Source organism: Notothenia coriiceps, unplaced genomic scaffold (assembly GCF_000735185.1).
Source record: "Notothenia coriiceps isolate Sejong01 unplaced genomic scaffold, NC01 NC01_scaffold00022303, whole genome shotgun sequence".
NCBI lineage: Eukaryota > Metazoa > Chordata > Actinopteri > Perciformes > Nototheniidae > Notothenia > Notothenia coriiceps.
In genome coordinates this window covers 113,090-127,181 of record NW_011355004.1, presented here as the reverse complement: position 1 = coordinate 127,181, position 14,092 = coordinate 113,090, and the positions used below count along the sequence as shown (strand labels likewise).

Sequence of the window (14,092 nt, the reverse complement as noted above, 5' to 3'; positions counted from 1 at the left end):
CTTTAAGCCATTTTAATCTGCAATAGCCAGAAAGTCACTTTTAGTTGTTATGTGATTGATGGTCCTTCATTTTTCATTTGAGTAGCTGCGTACAACTAATTATTCTGATGATGTCAGCTGTGGCACAACATATTATTTTGTGAAAGATATCATTAGTAATGAATCACAACACTTTCATTAAGATAAGGAACTAATAAGACACAGCTTCTTCTTTCTTTGTGTATGCAGCAGCAGAAGCCTGGATTTGTGAGCATGGTGGTGCACTGTGGTGGGTTTACCAGGGTCTGAACGATGGCGTGGTTGGTGGCGTTCATGTGGGCGTTGAGGGGGAAGGAGCATTCTCCATCACAGTAGTTTGCTGCGTAGCCTTCGGGGGCGATGATCCAGTCCTGAGAGAAACACATGTCAGGAATGAAGGAAAATAAACATCCTAATTATAATATTGTCAGATCTGTTAATGAGGTCTTTGTTGGAAAGTTTTCTTATGCTTGCATCATTGTAAACAACTGAATGATCCTTTGATGAGAACAGGTAGTTATATCTTAAAGAGTATACTTGACACGAGTTGGTAAATGCAGTGTTAATCTGGAGTTGAGGACGCTGCTGCTCCTGTTTGTGATTCCTGTCTGTGGAATCGCTCAGGGAAGCAATACTTCTCCCCTCCTTCCTTCCTTCCTTTCTGCAACTCACTGTTTTGCTCCGTCAAATTCTCTGCATGTCTTACCTCCATTTAACTTGTTTTTGTGTTTTTTATCTAGTGTACCTTCCTGTCTGTGTTAATAATCTCTCTACGTCTTTCTCTGCTCTGTCTGTCCAGCTCCCTTTCCTGTGTGTGTGTGTGTGTCTGTGTGTGTGTTGGCAGTCTCCCTCTAGATGTCAGTACTGTGTTAGAAGGATATACGTAACTGGCCTTCTATTTTCTAGACACACACACACACACACACACACACACACACACACACACACACACACACACACACACACACACACACACACACACACACACACACACACACACACACACACACACACACACACACACACACACACACACACACACACACACACATGCTTTGTAATAAGGATTTGTTTTGCCTAAGTGTCATCAACATAGTGAAGTGTAGCGAAGTTAGGCAAGTGCTGAATGCTTACTAGACAAGTATTGGGACATGTAATCATGTTTTGAATAAGAAAAGCGTTGTTACCTGCCAGCCGAGCTCTCTGAAGCTGACGTAGAGCTCATGTCTCCTGCAGGCCGTCTTCTGGTCGCTGCTGTTGTAATCTGCAACAGAACAACAGAAATCATCAGGAATATTGTAATTTCCCAAAACGTCTCACTGCATGACTGATGAGATGGTAAAACACACTCAGCTGACACCCTTCCCTGGGTAAATGATACGCAATTAACCCATACCAAAGTGACTCATGGCATTCAGAATGAGAGCAAAAGGACAACACCGTGCGCCTCATGTAATGCTCAGGGTGGAGACCGGAGCTCAGGCTCATTACAGCGGTCTCTGCGCTGTACGTGCCTCACATTCAGCCACTCTTAAAATCGGTCTGGACGCATGCCTAATTGAATTCATCAGCATTCAAATATTGCTTGGCTCGAGCGCAAGTGGTGACCGAGTGACAACTGTGTTTACGGGCCCTCCTGCCCTGCCGTTCGTTCTTTAATTATCTCTGTTCCATTCTGCAGACAGTCCCAGGTATGGGTTGGGTTTTCACAGGGAGGTCATTGCTGGCGCCGGTCACCACGCTGAAGTCCAGACGGTGACACTGACTTTCCACTGACGCTCACTCTCTCCGTCCCGCCTCACTGATTTAATTGTTGTGATTATTTTTTCTTCAAAAACCTCCCAGACAAAGACACGGGGAAATGCTATAGCTCTGGTACGAGTGCTGTATTCTCAAAAGAGCTAACATATGACCCCTGTGGTGTTGTCCCATAACAACCATCCTATGACATACTAAGTTTGGCTTTTTAGTGTCCCCACGATGCCTTAAGCAACACTTCAGCCTTAAGCCTGTAAGTGATTTAAATTGTAGTTGGTTGCACATTCTTTCATTGCGAGGTTAGTTATAAAACTGTTAAGCAACTAAAACCTTATAGTGGTTGCCTATTTTTGTTGGGTTTTTTGTGTCACTTGTTATTAAGGTTACCATACTGGTTTGTGATCCCCAGGCTGCGGTCAAATTGTCTATTTTGCTTAGGAAGGAAATGTACCGGAAGTTTCTAAGTGGCAGCCATAATAAGAACTAGTCGAATACGGTTGACTGTCAGGAGAGGCGCTTCAATGCTTAGGGAACACCTGACCATCCTTTACTAAACGAAAGAGATAGTACTGTCCCTCAATTCCTTGTGGCAGCTACATTTAAACAAAGCACTCTACAAATGTCATGTCAAATCTTTTCCTGAATCATAAAAGGGTTCTCCTTCACATCTTTCCCTGACCTCATGTCATTTTCCACCAAGGTCAAGGAAGAGCGGTTGAGAAAGGAAATGGGACGTATTGCTTTGACCATTCAACCGCATGTTTAGCCCTTTGGATATTAAAGCTACAATCCACACTGCAAGGAAAAAAAACAATTTACAGCTTTGAGTCAGTGTCAGAGGAACGAGCGAGTGAGTCAGACTGCAGACGGAGGTTTGTCACTCAGTCACAGCCACTCAGCTCACCTACAGCAGCCTTGTTTAGTCAGCTGCACTTGCACACACACACACGCACACACACACACACACACACACACACACACACACACACACACACACACACACACACACACACACACACACACACACACACACACACACACACACACACACACACACACACACACACACACACACACACACACACTCTGATGTTTATCTGTTTAACAGCCAAATCCACTTTCCCCAAGAGATGTAATTGAAATTAACCAGAGCTAGTTGCATAAAGATTTCATCATCAAATCAAATTTCATTTTGAACGGACGCACTGACCGCCCTGTCCAGACAGAGTGTTTGAGCTGGACCTGTCTCAAGTAAGTAAAAGAGACAGACAGAGGGAGGGAGAGCAAGTTGGATTTGTCACTTGGGTTCAGCTCAGATTGAAGTAAAAGAGAAGAGAGGAGCACTAATGCTATCTGAGTTCGGGCTTCAGTTTCTACCATCCGCACCCAAAATGGGCAAGTGTCGTAGAATAAAATAACAATAGTTTATTTTTATAGCAACGGAACATAAATGTGTCATCTGATTAGACGGTTTGATTCTGTAAAAGACAGGAAATGGAAGCTGAGACTGGTCGCGACAAACGGCTGCAGAGGGGGGTTAAATATGAGTCAGTAAGCATCAAATACAGTCAGGTGTTTCCCCAGTTTAAGGTTCCTTCCTTTACAATAGGAAGGGAAATTCATTGGGTGTCCGTCGATGTGGAAATACAGAGTTTATATATGTGTGTGTCTGTGTTTGTGCTATACATTCAGACACGTATGTTTGTGCACTGATGCTACCCATGGATACCGGACCACATGTGCTCGTCCTGCCTCCCTGTGGACGGACTGATCTGCCAGAGTCTCCAACAGCATTCAGATCTCACAGATTTACTGAATGCAGACCTCCACAAACAGGCTGGCCCTGAACCAGTTGCTGTAGGATTGCACTGACTTTTCCTATAATCTTTTAAATAAATAAAGAAATCCACTTTTTTTCGTGCATTGTCAGGCATATTTGCCGTGTTTACAGTATTTTTATACAGGAAACATCCAAGGACAGAAAAAGGCGAAAACACATGCGATCGAAAGGACTATTCTGATTGGCTGACCTGATATGAACTTGAGGTGTTTTTATAAAAAGAGGAATGGACACGTTACAAAATTAAAGATTATAGGAAGATAGGGCTTAATAATAATAATAGCTTCGATTTATATAGCGCCTTTCATGAGACCCAAGGTCGCTTAACACTCGGCTTGCACTTATTCAACGTGTAGAGATTTATGCGTGCGTATTGGAATATGGATCGCTGGGGTTTTAATATCTTTGAGCTTGTTATGCACACACACACACACACACACACACACACACACACACACACACACACACACACACACACACACACACACACACACACACACACACTGCTTCACCCAGGTCTAGTTTATGGTGCGTGACATTCAGCTGCGGGTCAAATACAACGCAGGGGGAATGAACTGCCTGCTCATTGGTTACATTTGCTCGCTTTTCAATGAATAATGTTTACTAAAATATTTTAATGTTACGCATTAAAATAATATTTTTATTTGCCATATGTACAGCATAAGGTTTATTATTTAGCCTCATATTTATTTGTCCTCTCTTATCTCACACCCACAGATACACAACTCATTTTCATTGGCCCTCTTGGCCTTCAAAGCCCTCGGCATTAACCGTCTGTGGGCTCTTTAGGAGGAATAAAGCTGATATTTACTGTGGGCTTTCATTGACTGTAGAGGCCCAGATTTGTGGTGCCCATAAACCACATCTCTCCTTCCTGCCTGTAAAAAGTAATGCCACACAGCTACCGCTGAGCGCCGGCTCCCAGGAGACTTCCATTCATATATTTTTCCTTCACAGAAAACAGGGGTGGGAACACTCTACATATTATGCTTGTAGTTCTTATTTGTATACTACTACTGACAACTATACTACACATTTTGGGAAATATAATAACTAGATACCACTCTACTGTCTCTACTCTATATATGAAGCTACAGCTAGCAGGCAGATAGCATAGTGACATGCATTATTAGGACTTTGAATTTCAACATGAAGCAGGATTTCCTTTACTAACACAGTGATGTGAATGGAGCCAGTGGCACTGAGCCATACTTTCACATTACAGTTTACCTAAGAGTTTTTAACCTGGAAATGTTTCTCTGTGAGTAGACAAGCATCCATTTCACCAAGTGACACTAAAACTCTCCAATAAAGCCAATTCACATGGAATTCATTGAGGTGGCCGCAGGGGAAACACTGCTCCTTAAGCACTGAAGCTCTTTAACACCAAGACTTTCGATATATACTGTACTGGCCTGATATTAACCCCTCATCACACTACCTGCCATTCATTAAGCCCTGAAAAACACTTCCCTCAGCCCTTATGTCAGAAGGAAAAGGCAATAAGTTATATTTATCACGTTATTCCAAAAACACAAGAATGAAATGGTGCCGATTCAGAGTGTTTGGTGTAGGAAGTCGTGCCGCTGCGTATGTGTGTGTTTTAAAAAGTCATTTCAACCCCAGCGGGCCACAATATATCAAACCGCCTCACTGTGTATAATAAAGTTTGCGAGAAAGATTGCAGCTTTCACAGTATCAATTACATGAAGTCCCATAGAGGTGGTGGTGACAGAAAAGTTATATATGCCCGAAGTTTAACATAAAATCTGGATCAGTAACCCAGAAGAAGGAGGGGGAGAGTCCCAAGAGGAGAGAGGCCACGAACAGTGACATGAAAGGAGAATGTCACTGTTGTCGCTGACGTTTCTCCTCTCTTTCCCCTCCCACAAACCACTACCACTGAAGTTTATCTTTCTTCCTGTCTTTCATCACAGAGGTTATTAAACCCTGCGAGGGAGCTCCGCCATGTCTAATTACTGCAACGGTAAACAAAGGAGGTGGGGTGGGGAGGGAGCGAGGAGAATGAGGAGGTGGAGGGAGGAGAGGAGAGACAGATGAAAAAACATTGCTGGCCGAGCGCCGTGTTATTATAATTCTTTAAGCGATACTGTTAGCGTGGTCAGTCTTTTAGCTGCGCAGCTAATGACTGGCTAGGTCTAATTACAGGCCTCCTGTGCTGTGCCGGGACGTGATATTCCTTCCCCGGATGGTTGTTAACTTCCCCCACAGCCAAAGCCCAACCCGACTCCCATTACCTCCCGACCTTCTTCAACCCACAAAACCCCAAATTACCTTTAAAGGTGTTGTATTGTTCTTTTGGCGAGCTCCAAAGAAGCATTTTCCACATCAGGCACACCCAGAGGGGGCGGAAGCATGTTCTGACAAAACTACTCATCTGTCCAGAATACAAAATGGAATAAAAAAACAATACTAAAAAGACCAATTTACTCAATAATTAAGAAACCAAGACGTTGGCTTTGCAAGTAGTCTGCTTTTGTGACCAAAATGTAAAAACAAAGATGATTTATTACACGTATTATACAACTATTATGTTAAAACTAATGCTGCAGAAATGTGTTTGGCTGAATAAGTCTTATTTTGTCATCTGGAAGACATTTAATATCACATGTCCTTTCAAATCCAGCTTGCTTAGATTGTGAAAATTAGAAAATAACCAGGCCCATGGCCTCACAGGGAGTACAGTAGGGAAAATAAAGATTTAAAGTTAAAAGGTTGTTAACTATCCTTAACAGACTGAAGTAGGCATTTTAGTACTTTATGACAAAGCAAAGTAGTGTGGCCAAATGTTTCAAATCGAAATGAAACAAAAATATCTAGATCCACTGCATTGATTTACTGCTCAGTTCAGGAGTGTGCAATTTGGGCAGAGATGGGAAACTTTTTCAAAAGAGCAAAGAAACAGTTTTTTAAAAAGCCTCTCTGTGAAAGTTGTGCACACTAGAGTAATTAAAAACAAACATATTGCTGCCTTCCTGCTTTAGATCTCGTGTTTTCACAGGAAACAAATATCAGGGTGAATTCTGGGTGAAAAACTCCTTTTAGATGGAGCTGTGGTGGCCTGAAGTGATGTACTGTAACGCTGTGCCAAACAGAAACTAGGGGACGACGTCCACATTTTGTTTCTCCCCGTGAGCGCTCGACAAGACGGATGCTCTCCCCATCCATCCTGTCCTCCTCCCTGTCTCTGGAGTGAGTGATGCGGTATTGAAACCATATGCCCTCCTGAATTCCTCACGGATCCTCCCATCCCGTCCAATCCCAGCCATCCTCTGCTGGCCACGGACACTCGGCTGTCGCGAGGGGGGCCTCCCGGCTTCCTGTGTTGGATCTAAATATTTACACTCCCCGTCGTCCCGAGTGGCGAGGCGGAGAGGTCTTGATGTTTTGGGTTATGTAAAGTCCAATCTTCCAGGACGCATATTTAACAGTTTGTCCTTGTTAGAGCAGATTTTCAAGCAGATTCACTCCAGAGAAAGTTTTTTAATCCTGATCTAATCCAGGACACAAAAGCATACTACTCGCTAAAGAGAAGGTCAATTAGCTTTTTTAAATTATGACTTTATTTCCATTTAACAAACACGTGCCTACTTAAAGCGAGCAGAGACGATATTCGTTAGCCCAACGCTAACCCACACCATGAGCACATTGTGTGCACCTTGGCCCTCTGATTCACTTTGCACCCCACAATCAGAATCTTCTTTAAGACATCTTGACTTAAACTCTGAAGACATCTCAAGCCAAAGACAGCTGGGTGGAAGAGAGTACAGGTCCGGGCCAAAACTGAACATGTGGTAGACTCTAGCTGTCCTGTAGCATAACAAATGATGAGTCTTTGTTCTCTGCCAGAGCTTTCATCTAATGCAATTACTGAGCACCAGCCCCACAGGAATTTTACTTGCAACCTGTTGTGTTAACCGCAGCGCACAGTAACCTACTGAGTAAGCGAAGGAGATGCTCTGAACAAACAGGAAGTAGAGCCAAGAAACCTCAGCGAGGGTTTTTCAGAGCGGTAGCGAGAACAAACCCAACTTGTCCCACAAATACTTCTGTACACCACGCAGATGGTAGAGCCATTAAACGGGGCAGCAGAAGAAGCAAAGCAAAGGTAAATCGCTTCCCCGCCAAGTGGGGCCGTTTGCAGCTGTGTGTCAGAGCACTAAGTTGTGTTTTGGCATAAGAGATCCAAATGTAAGCCGGCTCTGGACTAGATTTAGCCAGTTTATTTCGGGTCATACTTCAGTCGTTTTGGACTGAAAATCAGTTCCAGTTAGCGACTTATTTTGGGCCAGTCTCAGCCTCTGCAGTCAGATCAAATATATTCTTGCACATCATCTATCACAAGTCTCCCATGGGACCAACAAGCAGGTGTGCAGATCTTAGGCTGTTTTGGGCCAAACCATTTTGGCTACCTGAAGATCATCAGATACAACAATACTATGTGTACTATGATACCGCATGTTACATTTACACATCTTTCTGTTTATGGAATCCAGTCTATGGGTTTCTTACATAAATCTAGGTAGACTGATTTAGGTGTAGTACTTAAAATAAAAAGGGGTGGTTGCCTGCGCCAAACGTTTTATTTAAGGCTGCATTCAAGGCTTTTCTCTGATATACAGTCAAGTCTAAGCTTTAAGCCACTAAAGCTTAATATTAACATAATGCTTCATCCGTCATATTAGCAAAGGACCAGGCCAATATTAAGAGCAGGCTCCCTGAGCATTAGCTTTATGTACTGAGCTAGTCAAACAAAGACGCCTCACAGGAGCAGCTTAGCTTCAAGCACTGTAAAGTCTGGCCAGAATTACACAGCAGGTGAAAGGTGGGCGGATTAGGGTTTGATTTAATTTGAAAAGCTTGCCGAGTTCATAACATCGGGCTAATACCTGCTCATTACATCATCTGTCGAGTAGGGGAGTACTAATGAGGAAGTTCAGAGGATGAGGTCATCTGTCAAGATGGATTAGCTTCATTCGTCCTAAATTATTGAACTTCTCAAGTCCACTCATTGTGCCCGTGCCATCACGCAGCTGTCCAAAACTCTACTAGAATTTAAATTATTCCACAAAGCAAGTGGTCAAAAAGTCTTCAGTTCTTATCATACACACATTATTTCTCTTTTTAAACGTTTTCCTCTATACTCTCTCCCTAACACCACCCATGGATCTCATACTCTATTTCTTTGTATTTTTAGATACAATCTCAGCCTGAAGATGTGCCACAGAAATCCCCTTCATAAGTAAACATTGAATATATTTCTGAAAAACACTATAGCCCTTGCTTAAGATGCAGGTTTCGGGAAAAACTTCACTACCCTCCAACTTAACAGAGAAAGTACAGTAAAAACTGATTTTGGACATCCTTCCCTGGGCTAGGATTTTCATGTGACGGGGGCTGATTAGAGAGAGATCCGGATGAAGTCACATCCAATTCATCAAGTGTCTCGGAAAGGAATACTTCAAACATATGCTACGCATCTATTCATCTCAATGGGCCGGACATCAGTTACGTATGAGGGCAGTTTGGTGTCTCATTGTGTTCATGGTTGGATTCTTTGATGAGGTCGGTGAAGGTTCAGTGACTGACCTGCTGGGCCCAGTCTGGATCCCTCCTGCGGTTGCGTGGATCGGTTTCGGTTCTGCTGGCGACTTTTTCTGCCAGTGGAGCGGGAGTTGCGTATATGGACTTCACTGACTTTGAAGAACGCCACCATGAAAGGCTGCTTCTCCAGAGCACCGTCCCGTCCTACGAGGCCCGCCTCCTTGGTGCTGATGAACTGCCCTGTTTCAGAAGACAAAGTGCTTAAAACTCATTTTATCTTGACCAAAGTGCTTGTGTTGATTAGCAGAAGTTGCCCAAATGACATTGTGTTTTCGTGGTTATTTTGGGAGGTCAATCCTTCTTTAAAATGTGTATTTATTGTGTTCTGCGGCCCTTACCACTGCTGGTCTCCACGCTGACCTGCAGGCCCAGATTGTGTCCCGGGTTCATCACCCACAGGTTGCTGGTGGCAGTGATGTCAAACTCCAGCCAGCCCTCCTCCGCCGCCCACAGCTTGCGGGACTCCAGCAGGAACAGGTCTGCGTCTCTGGGGGAACACGGGAGATGACACAAAACATAAACAACTAATACGAGAGAACAATAGAAATGTGTTTTGTGACCTGGTGATACTGTCGAGGAAAGTTGTTTTGGGAACACTTAGCAATCACATGTCATTCTATGAAAAAGTAAGTCAACGTTACCAAGAATACGATTTAAGCACCGACTAATAGAGAGTAGAAGAGTTAGATTAACTAGTTTATCTGGTTATCCAAAGCTGTTTGGATTTTTACTAACCAGGTTAAGAATAATTTCAGGTTTTTAAGACTTTAACTTTTGATTCACTCGCAGGTAAAACTATAAAGTTGCAGGCAACAAACAACAAAACAAAAAAAGAACCCTAAGAGTTCATTAATCTACATAAACTGTGGTACGGTGCAGCGGTGTTACTTTGGCTCACTAGACGACGGATCTATCTCTTTAAGAAACCAGAGGACACACAGGAGCTGATGGTTTGTATCAGGGTAACAGTATCATAACAACATGACAGAAAGATGGATAGCTGCACTTAACAGAAAATGCTGAGATACACTGTATCACACTCCACTTTGAGTCTGACCATACACTCTACCTCTCTGAGGGACAGGAGAAAAGGAAGGTATTACATCTTTGGTATCAGGCTACACGTATGTCTATATCATTTACAATATTTTGTGTAAACAGATCAAGCTACATAATTGAAGAATGTGTCGTGCAGGGGGAAAAACGCGACTCGCGTAACACAATTGTGGACGAGTGAGTGAGAAGAGAGAACGGGAGTTGCAAAGAACAGACAGAGTGTGAGTGATAAGAGGGCCTGTCCTCCCACCGTCCCATTACAGTAGTAATGACACAGCGTCGGGTCTGTCGGCCGTCCTCCACAGCCGACATCAAAGCAGCGCAATCATCCAGGTGTTCGGAGAATGCCCCTGCAGTCATGCATCAGCAGCCCTTCTTTATTGGGCATTAATGAGAGTGTTTCTGACAGTTTCCGTATGAGCCACTATTTTCCCTCACGCACACACACAAACACACCCTCCCCCACTGCTAAGTTCACACGTTTGTCCCAGCAGGAGTCCGTGTTCCCGTGTTTCCGCCTCATCGCTATAGCCGCTGTTGGGCTGACGAAGAACAGCAGGGGTCCATCAGAGAGCCGCCTGCGGGGCGAAGGCGACCCGGGAGCCCACTGTAAAACTTCTTATTGACTGACTGCTTAAATGAACTGGAATAATAAGGTTAGAGGTTAAAGTTAACCTTTTTGCTACAATAAATATCCTTTATAAGTCATGTCAGTGAATGCTGTTAAAAATGCAAGGTGGAAGAGTGTAGCTCACAGCTGGCCGGGTTATTCTTTGTGCTTTCATCTTTTAACACCCGAGTAAGATTGTAAAAAGAATATGCACATCAGACATCTGGAGGGAAAGGATGCAGAGGTTTTCAGAAAAATTAGGATATTCAATTTTTGAGAATCAGAATGAAGGCATAGAAGCGAAGAAAAGGAATTCAATCATCTGGTTACAGACAGTGTAATAGCTGCTAAATGGGGATGGGTCAGTGAAAACAGCCTTTGCAAAAACCTGCCTTTTCTCAATACGATGACAGGCCTGACACATCTCTGGCATTGTAATCTCTCACATTCCTAGCCTGCATTTACCAAAACCGCCCCAATCAAATGAAAAGTACAAAGGGTGTCAGGCTAATTAAGCGCTCTATCATTATGGCTTAGAGTCAAAACAGGAGTTGGGTTTTTACTGGAAGGAGGGGCACCAGAGAGTTAATAGGCTCCCAGCTGGGCCATTGCAGAAGGTACAGTTTTGCAAAAAGGCAGAAAATGGGGACAAACAACAACAATTGACTCAACAGAAGAGAAACCGTCAAACCGTGGACGTTACATTCCAGTATCGAGGACAAGAAGATGGAAGAATGGAAAATGAGAACACTTCTAACTTTAATGTTGTATAAAAGCTACTGATTTTGTGAGTGGATGCATCTTGAATTCAAAGCACAAACAAAGCAGCCGCAAATGTTCTCCACCTGATAGCACACCACCCAGGCTGTAATTTACTTCAAGGTAAAAAAACAGTCCTGCAATAATACAGAAATCGGAGATATATGCGCCCTTTAATCTCCAAATATCTCCCAAAATAAAAGGCTTTACCTCCAGGCTGGAGAGCACAAACCACCCATTGTAGGGATGAAGGAATGCAGCTGAAAAGTAGCTCTTGATACCCATAGAAACGTTTTGACAGACAGATAAATATACATTGCCAACATCTAAATATACTTTGTGTAGCTACGGACCTTACAGAGGATCAGCTTTAGCCGAGGACTATAGTCTGAGAACATTTGGTGTGGAGAGACCCCACCTTAAGGTGTTTTGTTTCTTGATGATATTCAGCTCAAAATAATATATTAATCAAGTCAAATAGCTCTTCATACTCAAACATTAAAAAGGAGAAAGATACTTTGATGTGTATTCATTGAGAAACACAATATACAGGGCTATGTAAGATGTTAGTCTAAAGTTGTATATGAGGAATTCTCTTCATGTTGGAGCTGGTTCTCGCTGGGCGGGCTTGGTAAAACACAAATATCATTCAGAAATCTTTCTGGATGTTTATCTGCCCCTGCAGACGTAATGTAAATGTTTGGCATGTATTAGCTGCGCACATTTGGGGGACGGGAGGATTTTGAAGCTGTGCTATTTCTGTTCCACGTGGTTTTGCTTGATTTTACAACATAAACATAGCGAGGGCCGAGTCTGTGTAACACGCAGGGAGAATGTTAGAGAGAAACACAGGGAGACGCAACTTTATTACTTTCATATTCTTCAGCTTTTTTCTCAAATAATGAACTGGAACAAGAATCTTCAGAAATATACTTAAGATTTCACTCAATATGCTAAAGCTTTGTAAGATACCAAATACAGCTGCGTCCATTTAGAAGTATGAGTATGTTACAGATCATTTGATCATAACTTATTTTATAAACAAAGACTTTTATTTGCAGTCAATGGTGAATCTGAACCGCCAGTTTCAAAGACGACAAGAGAAATAGTTTGATGTGGACAATCGAATCAAAAACGAATTAGTGTGATTGTGTGTGTGTGTGTGTGTGTGTGTGTGTGTGTGTGTGTGTGTGTGTGTGTGTGTGTGTGTGTGTGTGTGTGTGTGTGTGTGTGTTACCTGTCAGGGTGCTCCTTGACCACCTGGTAGACTTTGAGTAGCAAGGTGTCGTTGCGGGAGGCGCGGCTCACACACTCCTTGTAGAGGCGAAACTCCGCTGCGGTGATGGCCTCGCCCTCTGGGATCTGAGAGAGGTTGAACTTAAACTCTTTGTGGTGACGCCGCTGCGGAGAGAGCTCCTTGTCGTACTCCACTGTGGGATAGAAACACACACGTGGGATCATTACATTGTGCACAAAGAGAAATGGACAGGGAAGATTATACATAGAGAAAATCACGACTTCTTCTGCCTAAAACCTTCTTCCTGTTCTTCAGAAGAAATCCTGCTTTGATTTCGTTTATACTATCAGATCAATAAAGTATTATCTACATTCTTTTCCTATGGACATCATGGCCTTCTTTGACCTTTAATGCCTTTCTCGCGGCTTGTCTTGGCGTTTATCTTGTATTTTCTATAAATGGGATCAAATTTCATATTTAAACATACAGTGAGTGATAAGCGGATATCCTCACAGACACTGAGCCGAGGTCGACCATAAAAGCCTTTCAAATGCTCACATGTGATTTATCCTTAAGGTCCAATAGGTTTGTGTGGCTTCCAGTTTCCCTAAATAAAGCCCTGTTATCATCAGTCCGGAGCAAAAGCCCATGGCGGCAGCAAACTTAAGAGTCATTCCGCGACCACTTCTGACGGCGTGAAATGACAAAAACCAACAAATGTTCTCCCTCCTATACTTTTAAGTGCAATATGCGCCATAATGATAATGTGCTCTCTGGGGATTCAGTTCCTGTCGCAGCTGGAGGTTTCTCTCCCACAGCAAACGGTCTGCAGAGTCAGTCAGTGGATGGACACACAGAGTGAGAAGAGGGAAGTGAATAAAGAGCATTATGGGAAGAGCAATTAGAAAGTCTACAGAAATACCCAGGCAGAAACACACCGTAAAGGCTAACCCTACAAACATTGAAATAGTATCTACTTAAACACACATCAGCACATTCATACTATTCTTAGTCCATGATTGGATCTTACCAATTTTAAGTTTTCCCTATGCTACACACTTTATCCTCATCTACACTCCATCCTCCACCACCAGAGTGGTTTTACAGGCGGCGGTTTCACCATCACTGTAAGAGTAGACTCACTGGGAACCAAAGCTAGATGTTAAAA

General features: G+C 43.1%; 1 protein-coding gene across 2 annotated transcripts in view; it reads right to left on the bottom strand.

Moving 5' to 3' along the window:
- The window catches only part of bmp6 (bone morphogenetic protein 6), a 43,729-nt gene that overhangs the window by 2,094 nt on the left and 27,543 nt on the right, over window positions 1-14,092 (bottom strand). For both annotated transcript variants that reach the window (XM_010780966.1, XM_010780967.1), the window contains 5 exons: window positions 12,925-13,117; window positions 9,601-9,749; window positions 9,248-9,442; window positions 1,206-1,282; window positions 279-389 (listed from right to left, as the gene is read on the bottom strand). In XM_010780966.1, the coding sequence (XP_010779268.1) occupies window positions 279-389; window positions 1,206-1,282; window positions 9,248-9,442; window positions 9,601-9,749; window positions 12,925-13,117 (725 nt within the window). The remainder of the gene's footprint in view (window positions 1-278; window positions 390-1,205; window positions 1,283-9,247; window positions 9,443-9,600; window positions 9,750-12,924; window positions 13,118-14,092) is intronic.